This window comes from Delphinus delphis, chromosome 15 (genome assembly GCF_949987515.2).
Source record: "Delphinus delphis chromosome 15, mDelDel1.2, whole genome shotgun sequence".
Taxonomy (NCBI): domain Eukaryota; kingdom Metazoa; phylum Chordata; class Mammalia; order Artiodactyla; family Delphinidae; genus Delphinus; species Delphinus delphis.
In genome coordinates this window covers 21404402-21424969 of record NC_082697.1, presented here as the reverse complement: position 1 = coordinate 21424969, position 20568 = coordinate 21404402, and the positions used below count along the sequence as shown (strand labels likewise).

The 20568-nt window shown below is 48.2% G+C and overlaps 1 protein-coding gene across 2 annotated transcripts in view; it reads left to right on the top strand.

The window, feature by feature from the left end:
- CTNNBL1 (catenin beta like 1) overlaps positions 1-20176 on the top strand; it is a 167171-nt gene extending 146995 nt beyond the window's left edge. The window contains exons 14-16 of one of the 2 annotated variants that reach the window (XM_060030810.1): positions 6271-6408; positions 6631-6703; positions 19873-20176. In XM_060030810.1, the coding sequence (XP_059886793.1) occupies positions 6271-6408; positions 6631-6703; positions 19873-20027 (366 nt within the window). In that variant the 3' untranslated portion in view covers positions 20028-20176. Of the gene's footprint in view, positions 1-6270; positions 6409-6630; positions 6704-17712; positions 17907-19872 lie in introns of those variants that run through there. The other variant, XM_060030811.1, reaches the window with a different exon arrangement.
- The last annotated feature ends 392 nt before the right edge of the window (positions 20177-20568 follow it).

Sequence of the window (20568 nt, the reverse complement as noted above, 5' to 3'; positions counted from 1 at the left end):
TCTCCTCGCGCACCAGGAAACAGAGAGGGAAGAAAAAGTCTCTTGCCTCTTCGGCAGGTCCAGACTTTTTCCCGGACTCCCTCCCGGCTAGCCGTGGTGCACTAACCCCTTCAGGCTGTGTTCACGCCGCCAGTCCTCTCCCTGCGCTCTGACCCCGACCTACCGAAGCCCGAGCCTCAGCTCCCAGTCCCGCCTGCCCCGGCGGGTGAGCAGACAAGCCTCTCGGGCTGGTGAGTGCCGGTCGGCACCGATCCTCTGTGCGGGAATCTCTCCATTTTGTCCTCTGCACCCCTGTGGCTTCGCTCTCCTCCGCAGCGCCGAAGTTCCTCCCCTCCGCCACCCGCAGTCTCCGCCCGCAAAGGGGCTTCTAGTGTGTGGAAACCTTTCCTCCTTCACGGCTCCCTCCCACTGGTGCAGATCCCGTCCCTATCCTTTTGTCTCTGTTTATGCTTTTTTCTTTTGCCCTATCCAGGTACTTGAGGAGTTTCTTGCCTTTTGGGAGGTCTGAGGTCTTCTGCCTGCGTTCAGTAGGTGTTCTGTAGGAGTTGCTCCACGTGTAGATGTATTTCTGATGTATCTGTGGGGAGGAAGGTGATCTCCACGTCTTACTCTTCCGCCATCTTCCCAATCCTCTCCCATATTCCCATTTTAAGAGCACTTGATTTGCCTGCCCAAATTGTTTTAAAATAGCCTGTCTAATATAATAGCAGATCCAGGGGTTGTCTCTTTCTTATAGGGAAGTTTAATTTATTGATGAGAGGACGAGCTAATTGTCAGTACTAAACATGTCCTGTTGAGGTGACAGTTTGTGTCTTCTACTTGAGGCACGTCTCCCAGTGGCTCTTCTGACTGTCTAGGAGCACTGTCAGTCAACAGCTCCCGTCTGTCCATTTACCCATATGCAGGCAGAAACTCACTGCATCTGGTTATGAAGGTGCTTCAGTCCTAGATTTGCCACAGGTTATCAAAGCTAAAAGGAACCTTCAAGAAGGCCTGATCAGGGAAGACAGAGGTCAGCCCCCCTATACTCTCCAACCTGTGATTGGTGTAAACAGTGCTGACTGATTGCAGTGTTCTTCCTCTACTAAGCTCCAACTTGGCTGCACAACGCTTTTCCAATATGGTCATCTACAGCCATGACAGTGAAGTAGAGTTGGCACTCAGGAACCCTATTTCCCTTCCCTGATCCAGCTTAGGCTTCTAATTTCCAAGCAAAGAAGGCAAGGCCAAGAAAAATTAAATGACTTGCCTACAGACACTAGTAAGTTAGTATTAGAGTTGGGATCTGATCCCATTTGCTTAGTTCTTTAAGATGTCTAGGTCTTCCTCACGCACAGAAATCCAAAGAACCATATCAAGTCCTTATCTCAAGATCAAATTTTTATCTAGTGTCTTAGAAACGGAGAAAAAGAGCCAAAAATGCATTAATCCATTTATAAGAAGTTGACTCTGTTCACACATTGTGAGACGGGTGGATAATAAAGGTGACATACCATCCTACTTCTTTCGAAAACAGACCAGAACTTGAGAAGCCTAAAAGAACTGTACGCAAACTTCCTTATTTTCCATCAGAATAATACATAATCACCCTGCTTTTTTAAATTTCCCTTTAAACATGGAGTAAACATTTGTGCTCAGCTTCCGTGAATCCACTCAGCAGTAAATATTCCATGCCACAGAGTTGTAACAGGCTAGATTAGGGACTGTCCTGACAGCAGTCACCTTCTCTGTGTGCTGGTTTCTGTGATGCTTCTAAATCTGTCAGGGCACAAACTTTGTCTTAGAAGCCAGTCTGTGTTTCATCTTTGTGCCTGTTCAGTGCGGTGATGGTGATGCCTCTCTTGGAGATGAACTGTAATCATATCTCAGATCTACATTGGAAAATTTCACTTTCAAATCATGTGGCCTTGTGTCTAAAAGTAGAATGTCGAATTGAACGTTGTTAGAGTCTTGAAGTTCTGAGGAAAGAGGAAAAAATAGAATTTGTCAATGTTCTCTTGGGTCCAATCCTTTCCACATGACAGTATTTAGAGAAATGGGAAGGTACATTATGTCTGGTTAAAAGAAGATCAGATTGTGGGGAAGAGTATGAAAAAGAAAAAATCGCCAGGGGCATTTCTGATGTAATTGGAGAAATTTAATTTTGCTAAACTCTATTTCTTAAGCCTTTCTGTTATTTAGTATCTTCCTTTGTTCTCCAAACAGCTCTAAAACGTATACCTACACAACCATGGTAGTAGGAAAAGAGCACATTCTTGGATTTGAATCCCAGTTCTCCTACCCACTAGCCTTAGGCAGGTTGCTCTGCCTGAGTCAGTTTCCTCATCTGAAATGGGGGTAGCAATCCCTACCGCGTAATATTTGTGAGAAGTAAAGGAATCAGTATAGGTAAAGCACTTGGCACTATAATAAGCCCCCAGTAAACATTAGCTGCTCCTCCAAGGTGGGTAGATGGTGGTAGCAATGGCTATTATTCAGACTGCGTCACACAACGCCTGGTATGTAGTAATCAATCAAAAACTATGATCTGCCGGTAGCTAGGATCTAATAAGCAAAGAAACACTCCCTTCTTTCTCTTCTTTCTCTCTCTTAATGGCAGTGATATTCCGCTCTTGTTCTCTTCCACCCTAGCCGAGTTGACCCATGCTATTGTTCCCTCTGTTTAGAATGTTCTTTCCAGCTTGTCAAATTCCTTCAGAATCCAGCTCAAATGTTAGATTTCCCTTGAACTCTCCTGACTCCTCAAAACAAACTTAGTCTGTCCTTCTCCTGGAGTCCCATGGCACTCAGTACAGTTTGAGAGGTCCTTCATAATAGCCATCACTACATTTTAAAAAGAAGTTTGTTCATATTTGTTAACCTCATTAGACTTTAATCTCCTTGATTATGTAGACTGTCTTATTTATCTTTGCCGCCCCTGGTACGTCATGTAATACCTGGCCCATAGTTAGGTGTTCAGGCAATCTTTACCAGGTAGATGAATGAATATGTTTCTCTCCAAGTTCCCATGTTTGGGAACCTCTAAGGGTTTGGTCTCTGTCCTCTCCTCTGCTCCCCTCCCCTCCCCTCCCCTCTTCTCTTCCCCATCTGATATACTTCTCACATAGGCTGATACTGTGGCTTCCGAGCTGTACACTCTGCCTGCCTCTCAACACTTTAAGCCGATGTGTCCATCATAGAGGTGTTGGCACATTCTCATTCACTTTCCTGCACAGTGTAGTCAGCAGCTCATCATATCTCACTTCTCTGGCCAGCATTCAAGCCTCCCACCAGCTAGCCCTCCAAGGCACTGTCCCTCCCCATTTCCTAATGTTTCCCCTCCTACCCCATCCACAGAAGTCTTAGCACACACAGCTCATTAATACAGCTGAACTTCTACCTGCATTTTTCCAATCCTGTTTCACAAATGCTTTTCAAGAGTCTGCTATGCAAAAAAGTACCATGCAAGGTGCTTTCTAGGGTACAAAGATGATTTAAAACTTTACAACTCTTGCTTTCAAGGAACCTACACAGGAAAGAGGCACACGTCTGAATAACTATTGCAGGACAGGGCATGGGAGGTGCCATAAAAGAGGTACAAATCCAAAACTTGGGGGGTTTGAGGATTGAAAAATCACAGCAAGTTAGAAAACACTGAGACGTTTTTAAAGCTCTCAGGAGAAGTTTTGTAAGGAGTATCACGTTTTAGACTTTAAATACATTATGATAGAGATTGGGGATTGGGAAGAGTACCAACATTACAAGCAAAAGTGAAGGGGCCAGAAAAGGGAGGGCAGGCCTGTTTGTGCTGTGTGTATGGGTCGGGGGCTAGTGAGCAGAAAGTATGAACTGCATAAGGCATTTGCATAAGGCTTCGGACCACAGGAAGGCCTTCATTCTTAAGGCATTCATCCTGCTATGTCTGCCAGTCAGGATCCTTGAAACCTTACCTAAGTCACTTCTTCCCAATGCCCTAACATCTTAACCAGCCCTGATTAGCACCCACCACTTGTAATTACTTTAAATTTGTGGGTGCACTGTATCCCTTTACTTTTTGGTCATTTTCTGTGTTACTGTGACCTTCCCGGATAGACAGTCAGCTTCTTGGTGACTAAGACCAGGGCATCCCCTTACCTCCATTTTCATTCCTTTTCTGCCTTAACTCAATGCTTAGGAAGGTGTTCTTGCCACTAGGCACTTAGCAGGGTCCAGATCTGAACACTGTGCTTCATGTTACTCATTTCCACCTCAGAGGTGAATTAGACAGGACTCCTGCCCCCGGGGAGTCCATATTCTAGTAACTGGTAATTATGAGCAACTTACTTAACCTCTGTGTGCCTTGGATTCTAATTTGTACAGTGGGATTAATAATCCCTTCCCTGCTCTCTTTAAATTTGGTAATAAGGACCATATACATAATAACACTTTAAACTCTGCAGCATTATAGAAATGTGAAGTATTAACAGCAAATGCTTTTTGCATGAGTGAAAGTCAAGAGTAATTTTCCTTCCTGGGCCCCCAGCTTCTGAACACTTAGGAGTTCTGGAGCAGGAAGTTATGATTATGAGCAAATGAGAAACTAAAGAGGCCCTTCTACTTGTAAACTCCTTGGACGTCAGTCCAGTGCTCCATGACTACCTCATGAACGTTAGCACTATTACCAGATTACCAAGGAATTTGCTACTAAACAAAGCTATGAATTAGTGGTGGTGATTTACTGAGCAGTACAAGGCCTGGCAAATCTAGAACCCTCTATTGCCTCTCAGACAGAGGCCTTTGGGAGTGAGATGAAAAGTAGCCTTGTGTAGCTGCAGGCTGGCCCCCTGGGCAAATAAAGAAGCATGTTATCTGCATCTAAATAGTCTCTGAAGGATGCTGGTTGGAGATTGATGACCACAGTGGTAAGTCCTTCGAATTTGGGAGAGTGGAAAGCAGGGTCCCAAGGGCTTCTGTCAGTGACAGGAGCCTGAGTTGGCAGAGGGAACCATGGCCATAAAACCACTGACGGAATTAAGAAATGGATTGTCGTCATCAAAGGCATGTATTCAAGCACCTGTCTTCTTAGACCAGTCACTAGTCGTGTAGAATGAGTCCCTCCTCCAGTTCTGACCCCTGAGAGATGACAGCCTAAAACGGAGATGTCTTTTTCCTTTCATTCACTGCCTGGATGTTTACTGAGCTGGGGATGTAAAGACAAAATTCAGTCCCCACTTTCACAGAGCTCACAGTTCACCCTCATGAAATAAAGGGAGTTATAGAAACAGGGAGCTGATGATAACTGAAATCAGTGTGAATATGACGTGCCAGAAGAGGTCGTGTCATGGAGTGACCTGCAAGGGTGCTGTCAGGAATTTTGGAAAGGAGGAGTTTTTAGCTTTAAGGCTCTGTAAGAGAGGTAGCTTAAAAATAGCGTTGGCTTGAGAGATACCCCAGAATCCCTAGGAAGGAAGGCCCTAAAGTCCCTGAGTTGGGAAGAAGAGGCCTCTTGGCAAAGGTGGTGGTAATCCACTGGATGAGGGACTTTGGAGGTGGAGGGGAATGAAAATACTCTACAATGATTGTGATGGTGGTTACACAACTCTGACTATACTAATTGTATGGTATGTCAATTGTATCTCAATAAAGCTGTTTTTGTTTTTTTTAAAGAACCTACTAGAGAGGAATAGATATGGGGACAGCAAGTCTGATAGGTCTGGGGTTACAAAAGTTTAGGAAAGAGACTCGCATCACTCATTAGGACTTTGGCCTTGAGGGAGTATTGAACTTGTGGAATGAAATGGAAAGATGGGCAGCGTTTTGCATCTAACAAAATGTAAGCCAAAAGGGACACACAGATTGGGTACCTGTGCCATCACCAGGATACCAAGACAGAATCGTAGAGAAAGCAGCTCTCTTCCCTAGGTTAACTTGATTTGGAAGGGAAGGAGAATTAAGTATATCTGTAGAGAGGTTATTTATGGAGGCTGGAACGAAAGAGTAAAGAATGAGTAGAAGCAAATGAATAGATTTGTGTCCCCATCAGCTTATTTTTTCAGGTTGAATATGTTGATGAGATCATTTTGGCCCTGAGTAACTGTATAGGAAAAATGGACTTTAATCTTGACTCCCTGGGCCAACAAGAGAACATAAGATACTTTAGAGTAATGGGAGAAGCAGGAGGCAAATCGAGGCAGAGTGGTTTTCTTTTGTTGTTGTAGTTGTAGTTACTACTCTTCTGTGTATTATGGGTGGACTAGAAACCTATTCTTTCCTCCTTCACTCACTGTGTGGCTTTTATTCATTCATTTCTAGGACATGGTCCGGCGTGGAGAAATCATAGACAATGACATTGAGGATGAGTTCTACCTCCGGCGCTTGGATGCAGGGCTTTTTGTTCTCCAGCACATCTGCTACATCATGGCAGAGATCTGCAATGCCAACGTGCCCCAGGTAGGAGGGGGCTGCCCCTGGATGGGCCCTTCCTTCCCTGACTCCTTGCTTGCCACCTGCTTAGGTAGAATGGAGCGAATCACACTCTCCTTGAATTCCTTCACTCTATGTGGGCCCTCTCTTTCAGGGGGTGAGGTGAATACTTTCAATGACGTATTCTGATGTCTACCAGGGCAAATGATGCTTTTTCTTTCTCTTTCCACTCTTCCCCTTCCTTATTAGATTCGCCAGAGGGTTCACCAAATCCTAAATATGCGTGGAAGCTCCATCAAAATTGTCAGGCACATCATCAAGGGTGAGTTGCACGTCGCTTGTGTCTGGGGCTCCAGGGAAATTACGCGATGCTTTCTGTCTCTGTCACTATCCCTGGAATTTGGTGCATAACATTCTCTGCACTGAAGGCTTAAGTGTGTTGTCCAGTTCAGTGTGTGTCCAGGTCATCTTGTCAGAATACCGAAGACTAACCTAGTTATTCTCTGCCTCTAACCCTCTAGTTCCAGAATTTTAAAAACACATAACAAACAAGGAGCACTAGGTGTTGGAAATTTAAAAACAAAACAAAAAAACACCAAACAAGAAATAAACAAAAAAATCTAGTTCCAAGCTGCATGTAGTGGAAGGAAATTGCTTTCTTAGGGGAAGAAAACAAGGAACTAACAAGAACTACCTGGAATTAAGGCAGAAGGAAGTGAATCTGAGGCAGTGTGGTGCAGTAGAAAAAGCATGCCTGCTTTCCAGTGCTAGCGCTGCCCTCCGCCAGCTGTGTGAGCATGATCTAGAAGAAATTTTGCAAAGGTTCACAAGATACTTACATGATCCATCCAGTGTAGTGCCTGGCACACAGAAAGTGCTTGGGCGAATTTCCTTCACCTACCCCAACGGGTCTCTCAAATGCTGTTGTATCTTTGGCTGGGCCTGACTCAGCTGGAGTGGCTCCCAAGGGGCCTCCAGTCGGCGAGCATGCTCTCAATCAGCTCAGTGGTGCAGTTCCACCCTCGAGCCACTTAGCACAGACTAACACACATGGCGGCTAGAAGCCTGTATTGGCTTTTATAGTACTGATAATGCCAGAGTTCAGAGAGAGAGTCGTGATGGACGTAACTGCAGGCACATCATCTCTCTCTCTCTGACCCTTGTCCTGCCCACTTCTAAGATGAGAGATTAGGCTAGATTTACTCAGAGGGTTTGCCTGTAAGTGGCTTATAACTCCTGTTACATGTGGGAGATGAAATGTGGAGATAAATGATACATATAATAAAGTGAAGAGAAGTTAAGAGCCATGGGCTCTGGGATCTGGCTCCTGAAACAGAATCCTGGCTCTGCTGTTTACTGTGATACCTTGGGCAAGGTATCCAACTGCTCTGGGACCTCATAGATTAGGTAAAAGGATTAAATGAGATGATATATGGAAAATATCTCAAGTTAATAAATTCTTGGCAAATGTTAGCTATTATGAGTATTATGAACTATTATGATGATGATTATCATTAGCAGCATTATAAGTGAGGCACGGCTAAAACCCCATGGGAAGCCTTGTGGGAATAGTAACATTGAGCTGGGTCTTAGACATTCCAAAACAAAGGAACAGTGTGAGTGAAAACATAGGACTGGAAATCACATGATCAGCACAGCCCTCCCAGGAGGGTGGGGATGGTAAATCCGTCGTGCCCATTTTGTAGATGGAGCCTTCAAGCCATTGGAATTTATTGTCTTCTCCCTCAGAAAGAGGAAAGGGGGAACTTGTTCATGAGCCTGGCCTAGCATCTTCCACAGTGGCATCATGGGTGCTCCCTCTTTCTCAGTGTCACATTCGCATGAGTTACTGCTCAGGGTGTCATGCCACCTCCTCCCTAATGCAGCTGTGGTGATTTGCAACCCCAGCCTTTAAATGGCATTTACTTTCAACGCCCACATGTTCAATTGGAACTTTTTATTACTCTCAGCTCTACTCTCCTGCATTTAGGCTTCTCCCTGCACCTCCATTCCTGTGATCAAAACAGTGATCTGAGAAAGGAAAAGTGTTTTTAACAGGTGCTGACACGTAGTAGGTGGATGCTTTTCTTTCAGAGATCCTAACACATATACCTGAGGTTATTCAGGATTTTCAGTTGCTGTGAGCCAGCCTCTGTCTCCCTTAGATCCCAGTTTATTCCCCAAGTGCCTGTTAAAGCACTGGGTGCATACTGGGTGCTGAATAGACATTGTTGATTGTCTGGGCAGGTGAGCAGGTGAGCAGCCTGCACAGATGCTGTGTTCATTCCCACCACTCTTGTTCCTCTCCCCTGTTGCTTTCTTTTCCCGCTCTGTCCAGACTCTCAGATCCCTCCTCCCAGACCCAGGTCCGGCCCTTCAGCTCTCTCGCCATCACCCTTCACAGCCAATCCATTAGTAAAGCTGCCACGTCTGCCTCCAGTCTCCATCCTGAATCAATCCACTTCTCTCCATGTGTTATTTCCCATCATAGCACCCAGTTTATTTCCTTCCTAGCCCTTATCACAGTCTGTAATTACTTTTATTTATGTCTTTGTTTCCTTGATTTGTGTGTCTCATACATTAAAGTGTAAGCTCCGTGACGTAGGGACATTGGCTCGTTCTCCGTGTCTCCTCAGCACCTAGAGCAATGCCAGGCACATAATGGACACCCGGTGAATATTTTAAACATTGTTGAATTAAACCCTACCCTTGCATGAATTTAAATTGGCAAACGTTTACTGCGACTCTCCTCAGGGCTCGGCACAGTGCTAATACTGTGCTACTAAGGTGTCACACAGCACCTGCCCTCATGGAGCTTATAGTCTTCTGGGGAACATAGACGTAGAAATGACCAACCATAATCAAGCTAAGTGAAATACACACTCCAACAACTACTCAGCTGGCATTGCTGGGTGCCAAGCTCTGTATCCAGTACTAGAGATACAAGGAAGAATAAATAAGCAAGATCCCTATTCTTGAGGGTTCATGGTCTAGCTGGGAGAGATACTCGAAACTAACTATGATGTGCTAGGTGCTGTGTTAAAGTTGTGAACAGCGTTAAGGGACTGATAAGGGGGCAGTAATGGAGGCACAGGCCATACCAAGGAATCCCAGGGAAGGAGAGGCTGGTCCCAGGACTGGGAATGGTGTCCCAGAGGGAAAGGCACGTCCCAGGCAGAAGGAGCAAACATCCAACACAGGACATCAGTGGCCTTCATACGGACTCTGCCACATCAGTAGAGGCCAAGCAGGGGTGAGGGAGGCTGGAGCATTGGGTGGGGTTGGGAGTATTGCTGGGCAAGTCTCTCGAGTTCTGTTGGGTACACGGTGAGTTTGGGTTACGGGTAGCGCCTGCATCCCTTTGTTGGCCAGCAGAGAGTAGACATTCTCATTGGGGCGGGAGAGGTGCTTGTTTGGACAATTTGAAGTCAGTAGTATGGAGGTGATATTTAAAGCCAGGAGATTAGATGTCATTGCCCAGGTCAAAGAAGTCCTCACAGGACGCTGACCACTGAAAACAAACAAAAGAAAGTGTTCTCTCCAGATGGAAGGTTAAGGTTATAATAAAGGGCTCACGCTGGCCCCAGGAAGCCCATCTGCCTGCGGTGTTGGGCGGTGGAGCTGTGCCACAGGCTGCCTCTCAGCAGCCCCTGAAAGTGGTGCAGTGAGCAAGCTCCGAGCAGTGCTGAGGTTGAAAAGGGGTGAGGCTACCGCAGGGCTGGATAGGGGTGGTGTCTGGGCTCTGTTCAGGCCCACCTCTTAAAAGCCTTCGCGCCCTCCCCCTCCTGCCTCCACCCTTCATTCCATCACAATGCACGAAAAAACAAAGCCTCACAAAGAAAGCCAGCTCATCGGTCTGTCCTCTTTGATTTTAATTTTGTTTTTCAGTTTGCGTTGCTTCCTTTTTTTTTTTTTAACATGCTAATTAGATGCAAGCTTCTTTCTTTGATTTTATGTCCTATATATTTCCTAAGTTTTGCTGGCAGGATGACAGCTGATGTATCCCTTGAGGTCTCAGGAAAACGCTGATGAGGCAAGCCCAGGAGGGGACTCTTCCCGTTATATTTCAGTCCCCTTTCTCACGATCTTCCTCCCTCCTTTTCTGTTGGGGGTGCCAAGAGAGCTGGGGAAAATTGATGGCTCACTAAAGTCCCTTGGTTTGCAGACTGCTTACTCAGTGCTCCCAAAGTCCAGCTTTCCCTGAACTGGCAGCAGCTCTGGCCTAAGGCCTCTGGTGCCCGCCTAGGGGACGGTGGTCTCTGTGCCAGAGAAGGACCACACGCTCTGAAAGGGCAGTGACAGTCGTCCTGGCTTTTACCTTCTGGTGCCTGGCCCATGCCTGGCACAGAGAAGGGGCTCAGCTAATGCTTATTGAGGGTACTGCTGAGGTGGTGCTTCAGCCTTCTTTGTGCTGTTCCAGAAATCCGGGACCAGTAGGTAGAGTGGTCTCTCCTGAGCACGTCCTCTGTGCCAGGCTTTTAATGTATGTTCTCTGGTTCTCACGACGGTCCTAAAAGCAGCATTACAGTCTCCATTTTGCAGATAAGGTAACCAAGACTTGTGGTTAAGGTTAAGGGATGTTACCCAAGTCGCTATTAATGCTGGAAACTGGATCCAGACTCAGTCGGTCTTCCATCTGGCAGAAAGGAGAGCTCTAACTGTACCAATCGGCTGATACACTCCTACTGCATTTTAAGAAAGAAAATTCAGGGCATCCACCTTTACAGAGTACCCACTGGCGTCACAGGGCACTAGGTGAGCTCCTTAGATGAGTGAGACACTTAGGAGGCCCTGTCCCCAGGGCAATTCAGTGCCATCACATGTGAGATAAATAAGCACAACACAAAGCAGATTGAAGTCAGTGCTAAGGTATGGAGTGAGACTCAAGAACGCACAGTTAATTCTGCTGGAGATTAAAAAGGAGCTTGACGATCCAGAGAGGCTGCACAGAGGAGGAGGTGCTCGGGTGTTTTTTTAATAGTGCTAAAATATGCATAGGAGCCACCATTTAACCATTGCCGCTGCCACCACCCCCGCCCATAGAACTTATTTTCATCTTGCAAAACTGAAACTCTGTACCCAGGAAACACTTACTCCCCATTCCCTCCTCCCCCAGCCCCTGGCGACCACCCTTGTATATTCCGTTCCTGGGAGGTTGATGACTGTAAGTAGGGAGATGGCTTCCTGAAGCCCGTGAAGGACCTCCATATGCAGATGCAGATGTGCACTGAGTGGTCCTCTCCTTGGATATGGAGTAGGCACTGTGACCTGGGAATACTTCGTATAAATACTTGTGCCGGGGGTTAGCCTGGAAGCCTCTGGTGAGCCTCCTGGATGTTTTAGTCACTGGTGAAAGTTGTTGGAAGATCAGGTGGTGCTGGGCTGTTTGGCAGAGGAAAGCTTAGAGGATTACTGACTCAAAACTCTTGTCACTGGTGGCGAAAAGACTGAGCCAAAGACTTCAGAATGCTTTCAGAGATTGGCTCCCGGCCCTTTGATTTGCTTGTGTTCTTTATGGCTTGAAGTCTTCTCTCAGAAGCTCACAAACACGTATTTCCATATTGAGTTCAGCTCTTGGTAACCTGGGCTTTGCCTCTGTGATTTGAAAGCTGCAGAAGCTGATAGGGTTTCTCTTCCGGTGACACGTTGATGTGTGTGACTTGCGCCAGGCCGTGGCTGCTATGGCCTCTAGGGTTGGGAGGCAGGAAAGGACCCTGGAGGGGCTGTTTAACCTTAGGCAGCTACTTGCCCTCTCCCTAAGCCACAGTGTCTATAAGATGAGGGTAATCTGCCTCAAAAGGTTGCTGTGGGAATGAGATGAGGTGCTGCAGGTAAAGTGCCTACATGTTGGCACGTAATAAGTGCCTGATAATGGTAGCTACCGTCACCGTTGTGATTCACATCCCAGCTCACGCAGGAATAAGCAGAGCTGAGAGGCACAGGCCAGCAAGAATTCTGGCTCTCTGTAACTTGGGGTAAGTTAGTAGATAACCGGTTTGAGCCTTCCTTTACTCCTCTGTAAGAAACAAACCGAAAGTGAATACTGCCCCAAGGAAGGCTAAGGTTGAGATGCAGTTGGGGGCCTGGGACAGAATACTTGCTCAGTAAATGCAGGTTCCTTCCTTCCCTTCCTTGGCCTAATCCTTTCACCAGTGCTGGCAGGAAAGCCCATGGACCAGCACCCAGGCCATACTCCTCAGGGCCTGGTGGGGGTGGAAGGGGTAGGTGGTGCTTTTTCAAGCAGCTGAAAGGTCTGTGGGAAAATGGTCTATAGGGATGTGACCCTGTTAGCGCTGTAAGCAAAGGATAAGTTTCCTTCTCCTCCTCCTTTAAGTAGGTTTCATTTTAATCAGATCCCTGATGAAGCTTATATCCCCAGTTGCAGCCCCAGCACAACATCATCCTCCTAGAGAAGTGACATTAGTCCCTCCACACTCATCCTTGTCGTTAAGGACTCTCTGTTAGACCTCAAGGATTTTACTTTCCCAGTTTCTATTTTGTGATTATTTCTATGTCTTCAAGGTTTTCAGTGTAAAAATATTGGCGTTCCTCTTCTCCCCACTCGCCCTTCCTCCTGCACTTTTTCAAGGGTGAGTGTTTAAGGCTTAAGGTCCAGGGATCTGAACCAGCTTGTGAGCGCTGGTCCCAGTCTCCGTCCTCAAAGACAGTCCTTCCCCATCCGCCAGCCCGGGTGTCCCTCCCTCTTCCTCTTACCAAAAACAGAACAGCTTGTATTCCATGTCTGAATAGTAAACCTGCTGTCTAAAGTTTGCTTTAATATTTATGCATTCAGCACTGCTGCCTGTTTTTGATCTCCATCAAAGCTTTTATTGTAAGAGCATTTGAAAATGCTGGGGAAGTCGAGAAGGGAGTCTATGTGTACACCGTCTTTCTCACTCTCCAACCCGACTCACGCTCTTCCTGTCTCCCCTCTCCCTCTCCCCTACCCTGAAGTTCTCCCTTCATCTAGCGTCTCTCTTTTTCCTGCATTCTCTCCCTTTCTTACACACACACACACACACACACACACACACACACACACACACACGTGCGCGCGCGTGCGCACAGAGCAAAGAGGACTCCTTCCCGAGACCTCTGGGAGGAATCTGTTCAATATTTATAAACTGCTGCAGCAGCTTTAATAACCAGAGGAAGCTGGCACCACCAAGGTCTGCTCCAAATAGGATTCTACTCTGCAAACAAAGAATGAGTTGGGGTAGGGGGTAGAGGGTGAGAGGTGAGGTACACAGTTGGTAGCAGCTGCCACGGCCAGTGGGAGAGCACCCGGGGCTTGTCAGACCCGGTGGGCCTGGCCCTGTGGCTGGCTTGCTGCGGGACCCTGGCCGGTCACCTGTCCATCCAGTTGCAGTACATTTCTGAGAGGCCTGCCAGCCCTGACACTCAGTGACCTGGCATGAAGGAGCATGGCCCCAGCAGCCCACTCCACATCTGTTCTGGCTGCTGAGGCCCCTTTACTCCAGGACATTCCCTCCAGAGCCTTACCTTTTTTTTTTTTTTAACATCTTTCTTGGAGTATAATTGCTTTACAGTGGTGTGTTAGTTTCTGCTTTATAACAAAGTGAATCATCTATACATATACATATATCCGCATATCTCCTCCCTCTTGCGTCTCCCTCTCACCCTCCCTATCCCACCCCTCTAGGTGGTCACAAAGCGCTGAAGAGCCTTACCTTTTGTGAGGACGTTGTAGCCAGACGCCCTGCCACGGCTGGGCTGCTTTGGAGATTTTTTCCCCAAAGGATGGGGAACAGGCAGGGTAAGATAACTGCCTAGGTAAGAGGATGCCACTTTGGGGACCGGCTCCCCAGCCCCACCCCCATGGCTTTTGACGTGCCTTTTTCACTTCTGACACATGTTCTTGGTTTGAATATCAGTTCCTCTACCATCCTAGACTTGGGCAGGTTGCTTCAGTTCTCTAATATGCCTCAGTTTCCTCATCTCTAAACAGAGGTGGTGCTCTTTGCCTTATAGGATTGCTGCAAAGATTATATGAGACAATATAGATAAATGTCTGGCACGTAAACAGTGTTCACCACATGTGAGGTCCCATTCCACTCTGTACAGGATAGCCCCTCTTCCAGATCCTACTAACTTCCTTCACAGCCCATCTCCAGAGAGCAGGTAATCTGACTGTTTCCTCCTTCCCCGCATGTGGAGCAACAGAGGAGACTTGTCCATTGGGTGAGTGCTCTGTGTACAGCGGTAGCATGTGTTTTTCTAAGGCCTTTGGAGGGGTGATTCAGCAGGGGATTGATACAAACTTTGGGCCTCTATTCTGCGCATCCCTAGAAAGAGATTAGGTCCCTCCAGGGAAGTTGGCTTTACTTGGAAAAAAATCACTGCCCCAAAGGATCAGACTGTTTCTCCACTTCCCTCTCTCCTGGGTCTGAGAATACATTGGAACAAAGTGTTAGTTCAGTCCATTAAGACTCTTGCTTTCAGACCATGCCTCTGAGGGTATTAAATGCTATAATGGTCATTTCTGTCTCTCCTGGGGCAGCGGCTAGATCATTCACATGTGAGTAAGAGATACCACTTACATACAGCCCCTAGCCTTCTCCCGCAGCCCAGTTTCTGTTCTCCCATCACCCCAGCCCTCCCTTTAAGGAGACTTAATAGAAGGGATCACAGCCGTTTGCTGTTGGAGGTGATGGATGGGCCTAACAGAAGAGGATGATTTCCAGGGGGAGACACACAGCTGGCACACGTCTGAATCCCAAGTCCCGTTTTCCGGCACATGTCCAAAGTAATAAAGAGGATGGAGGAAAAATGAAGAAGTGGCAGGGGCAAGGTATTTCTCCATCACGGTGGGGGATGGGAGGTAGGGGAGGGTTTGCAGGCTTTCTTCCCTTTCCCCACTCTTTGTCTGATTTGGGTGAGCAGATGTTTTATTATGCAGAAGCCTCTTGCAAGAGAGTTTTCTATTGTTCCATTTCAGGCCACCCCAGGCAGGGAGCTGGGGGCAGACCCGCAGGCACTCATTCCTGAGCCACTGCTTTGAGAGCTTATTCACAGCACCAGACTGGTAGTTGGCTCTCAGCCAAGCTCTGCTGGGAATTTAGCTGAAAGTAAGGCGGAAGCCCCTACCTTCATGACGCTGTCAGTCTAGAGGGAGAGAGGGGACAAGTAGAAGATGATCTAGAAGTCAGGCCTGCGGTGGAGACAGAGGCTTGAGGACAGGAACAGGAGTCAGAGGTGAGCGGGCGGGGCTTTGCGGAGAAGGTGTCCTTGAAGGATGTGTGGTGTTTCTCTGAGAGAGATGTTGCTGGCCTGAGCAAAGCAGGCTCAGGGAGGGAGCTAGCGTATCTTGAACATCTGTTATTATAGGTTCTTTACATGCATTTGCTGAGGGGGAGACCACGCAAGGCCACCTAGGATTGTGAGTCAGAGTCAGGATACAAACACAGCCCACAGTGTTGCACCATCTCCTGTCTGAGGGCGGGGGCAGGGCATGGTCAGCACACAGAGGATTTGGCTCTCCGTCCCCCGTCCCCGTCCACGGTGCTCTGGGAGCCACCACAGGAAACCCAGGGCCCCAGTCACCACACAGGCCCTGCACTCTCATCCCTAAGCTCCACACATCATTTCTGTGCCATATCACACCCCTTCCCGCCTCCTAAAACCAGCTGACCACATAATCTGGGGGGGCCAGGACACTTTTGAGAATAAAATGGAGGTGTGTTAAGTACTCTGTTGGGATAACAGGGGAAACGGGACCATATGTTTACCCACCTTACAACTCTTTGATTATGTTCTGTCATCAGCATCATGTCCTGTATTCCCATCCTCTTTAGGCGTATTTCCTTTATCTTCCTGCTCTAACTAAAACTGTCTCTACCGGGGATGGGTCCTCTCAAGTGGTACCTACTTTCTCCCACATGCCTTTTACCACTGGAGACGGAGGAGGGGCCTTCCACGCTCCTCCTGGGCGTCTCTAGACCATTCTTTCTCCCTCCCTCTTTCCAAAAAACACCCATTTGTTTCAATCTCATGTCAGTGGACTGTACCGCAGCCCCCCCCTTCGTGGTGCAGACACCTGTTCCCCTTATTCCCTGGAGGAATTCCAAGCTCCCTGTCACCCTCTCCACTACCCTGTCGTATTTCTTAGCAACTTCACTATCCACATCTCTTTCTCTCACGCCCCATTTCCAGTCTCTCAGTAAATCCTGCTGGATCCACCTTCAGAATACATCTAAAATCTGAAGACGTCTCACCTCTACCATGACCTCCTTGGACCAAACCACCAATCAAATCACATCTCCTTCCTTCTGCCCTTGCCACCTTAAGGGTATCTTCCGCACAGCAGCTAGAGTGAGCTGGCTAAAGTCAAATCATGTCATTTCTCTGCTTAAAACGCTCTTATAACTTCTCATCTCAGGGGAAAGTCCAAAGTCCTTACAGTGGCCCCACACGACCTGTGCCCCGCCCCTCCCCGGCTCTGAGCTCCTTGCTCACCGCAGAGGGTCCAGGCATGCTCCCCTCTCAGCCCCTGCTCTGCTTGCCCCTCTGCCACTCGCTCCCAGATATTCCCCCACACACCTGCTTCAGGTCTTTAATCAAATCCCCCATCTCTGTGAGGCCTTCTGACAGCCACCCTATATATTTTATTTGCCTTTCGGTTTGTCTCCCCCACTAGAAAGTAGGCTCCACAAGTGCAGAGATTTTCACCTGTCCTGTTTTGATCAGGACTTTATCCCCGTTGCCTCAGATAGTGGTTCTCAAATGTGAGCAGCATGAGCACCGCCTGGAGGGCTTGTTCACAGACTGCTGGGCCCCGTCCTCAGAGCTTCCTAATAAGTAGGTCTGAATTGGACCCAACTCTACATTTCTTTTTTTTTGGCTGCGCCACGCAGCTTGTGAAATCTTAGTTCCCCGACCAGGGATTGAACCCAGGCCCCGGCAGTGAAAGTGCCAAGTTCTCACCACTGCACCGCCAGGGAAGTCCCCAGATCTGCATTTCTAACAAGTTCCTGCGTGATGTTGCTGCTGTTGGTTGGGGTTCCCGCTCTGAGAACCACTGGGTCTGGGCAGCATCTGCCCATAATAGCATCCACTGTGTGTGTTAAGTGAAGAAAGGCTGCAGCTAGGAGGGGACTGCGGGCAGGGACAGGGGAGTTGGGCCCTTTCCCCCATGGGCCTTGAATGCAAGACCAAGGAGTTTGCACACAACTGCCACCATGGCTGCCACTGGAGGCATTAGAGCAGCACACACCCCACGGGAGCTGGGGTTCAGGGAGAGGCATGATGTGACCCGGCCACGAAGGACCCCACGCCTCAGATTCATGCCTAACCCTGCCTTTGTCTCCCCAGAGTATGCGGAGAACATCGGGGATGGCCGGAGCCCGGAGTTCCGGGACAGCGAGCAGAAGCGCATCCTGGGCTTGCTGGAGAACTTCTAGCAGCCCCTGGCCCTGGGCAGCAGGGACTCTCTCTGGGCCTCCCCCAGAACAGTTTTTACAGAGCTCGATGTGACTTTTGGACAAATAAAAGCTAGTTTTGGTATTCCTGGGCTGGTGTTCTCTGTACCTTCTAACCTTTACCCAACACCTTTCCCAGCAGTGCTCACGGAACGCGTCTGAGGAAGCTTAGTGGTTGGCCTCCCCCTTCCAGTGAGGAAACTGAGGCTCTGAGAGCAGATGAGTGATAAAGTGGCCACTGGGGCTGCCCTGGGGGTTGCGGTGAGGCTGCCCATCTGCAGCTGGGAAGGGGAAGGCATGGACTGGGGACCTCTCTGGGGCTTCCAGCCCTGACACGAAGAGCCTGGGCGTGTAACACGAGGTACGTGGCTCGTGCAGAAGCACCCTGGGGAGGGCTTCCTGGCACTGCAAGGCCGCCCGCAGAGCACACAGTCCTCAGAGCAGCGGTCTGAACCCCAGCCACATGTCCGAGTCACTCTGGTTGGAAGGGGGCTTAAAAGTACATATCAGTGTTGAGCCCTACCCCAGAATGATGAAATCGGAATGTCCAGTGAGGCCCAGGCCCTGGAACTGTCCTAAGCCCCCAGGTGGTTCCTAGTGTCAGGGTGAGAGCTACCACTTCAGAGTAGACAGGGCGTCCAAATCCAGCTGCACTGTTTGCCAGCTGTGGCGGTTTGGATAAGTGACTTCACCTTCGTGAATCTCACTTCCTTCATCTGCAGAGTGGGGGTAATAATACCCATTTGGTGATTTCTTTTGTCCTTCCCTCACATGTCTGTGGCTTCAGAATTGCAGTCTCACCCCTTTTACAGGGACTGTGAGGAAGCTGGTCTCCTCCTCTACAGAAGTCAGCGGTCCTTTAGCGTGTTTTTATTCTGTCACAGAGCATAGAGTCCTCGTTGAGTGAGGGGTGGGAGGACAACCGACTTAGAATGAAGTGTTCAGCCAGGGTCAGCAGGCCAGCTGCGAGGGACACCGCATGCTGTGTCCCGTGGCCACCATTCAGTCAGAGCAGCTCTGGCTGCTCAGTGAGCCCCCAGGGACAGGGCTCCAGGCGGCCACTACCATCTGGCCAGAGTTGACATGCCAGGAGAAACTGTTCGCCATCCCAGGCAGCCCCCCAGGGGGACTCGTAATTAGGTGGCACCTGTATCACCCCGGATTGGGCTGGTGATGGAGCAGTGAGTGAGGCAGGCCCTACCCTCTCGGTGCTCACGTCCAGCCTGGCGGGAAGATGGACAGTGTGCCTGTTATTACCATGAGGTAAGCACTCCCCAGGGAGGCATCTTGAGCCTGCTCCAGGGCCCGTTACAGAATCAGAGTTGCCCTACAGTCACATATGGATTTAGTTATTTTTTAATTTCACTTTTCTGTAATTATAATAGCGACCATGTATCAAACACCTGCTATGTGCTACTCACTTTACGTCCGTTCTCTCTAACCTGCACAGCAGCCCTGCTGGCATCATTATCCCCGGTTTACTGAAGCCGAAAGAGAGGTCCCAGAGAGTAAGTAACTTGTGCAAGGCCCTGGGACCAGTACGCATGGAGCCGGCATTCAAAGCGAGGTCTGACTCCACAGCCCGTGCTCTGCCCTCCCTTGAGCTGCCTCTGTTCAGGAGACAATCACAGGTCCCTGACTGATACAGTCCACTTTGATCTGTTCTACTGTCCATATGGGATTTAATGAATTCACAACAAATGTAACCTATAGAATCTTAAATTTTTTTTAATTTATTTTATTGAAATATAGTTGATTTACAATGTTGTGTTAGTTTCTGGTGTACAGCAAAATGATTGTTCCCTGTGCTATACAGTCGGACCTTGTTTATGCATCCTATATATAATAGTGAGCTTCTGCTAATCCCCAACTCCCAACCCATCCCTCCCCCACCCCTCCTCCCCCTCGGCAACCACAAGTCTGTTCTCTATGTCTATGAGTCCGTTTCTGTTTCATAAATAAGTTCAGAATCTTAAATTTTTTGAACTAAGGTTTGTACTTAGATCATTAGTCCTTCAGCTTTATTTTCTTTTTAAATTTTGTTTTTACCCAGGTAATGCTTGTACATGGTACAGAAGTTCAAATTTTAACAATAGGTATGCAGAGAGGAGTCTCCCTTCCCATCTCCCACCCGGAAGCAACTGCTGTCACCTGATTATCCATCCAAAGAAGTTCTGTCCAGCAGTTTCCCAGCTGTGTTCTGCCTGAGCCCCAGGCTTCCCACAAGTGCATCAGAAGCCAACATAGAAAAGAAGGTGGGTAGGGCTTCAGGCCACTGACCCCCTCAGCTACAGTCCCCTCCACTTTGTTTTTTTTGTTTTTTGTTTTTTCAAAATGTGAGACAAGATAGTATTATATAATTGCAAGCAATATAGTATTAATTAATTTATTTATTTTTGCTGTGTTGGGTCTTCGTTTCTGTGCGAGGGCTTTCTCTAGTTGTGGCAAGCGGGGGCCACTCTTCATCGCGGTGCACGGGCCTCTCACTGTCGCGGCCTCTCTTGTTGCGGAGCACAGGCTCCAGATGCGCAGGCTCAGTAGTTGTGGCTCACGAGCCTAGTTGCTCCGTGGCATGTGGGATCTTGCCAGACCAGGGCTCGAACCTGTGTCCCCTGCATTGGCAGGCAGATTCCCAACCACTGCGCCACCAGGGAAGCCCCCCCCCCACACTTTGCCCTGCTTCCTATGTTAGACTGCCTCCTGAGAGTTTGTTTTTCCAATAAGTCCCTGTACTAAAAGCAAGTTTGAA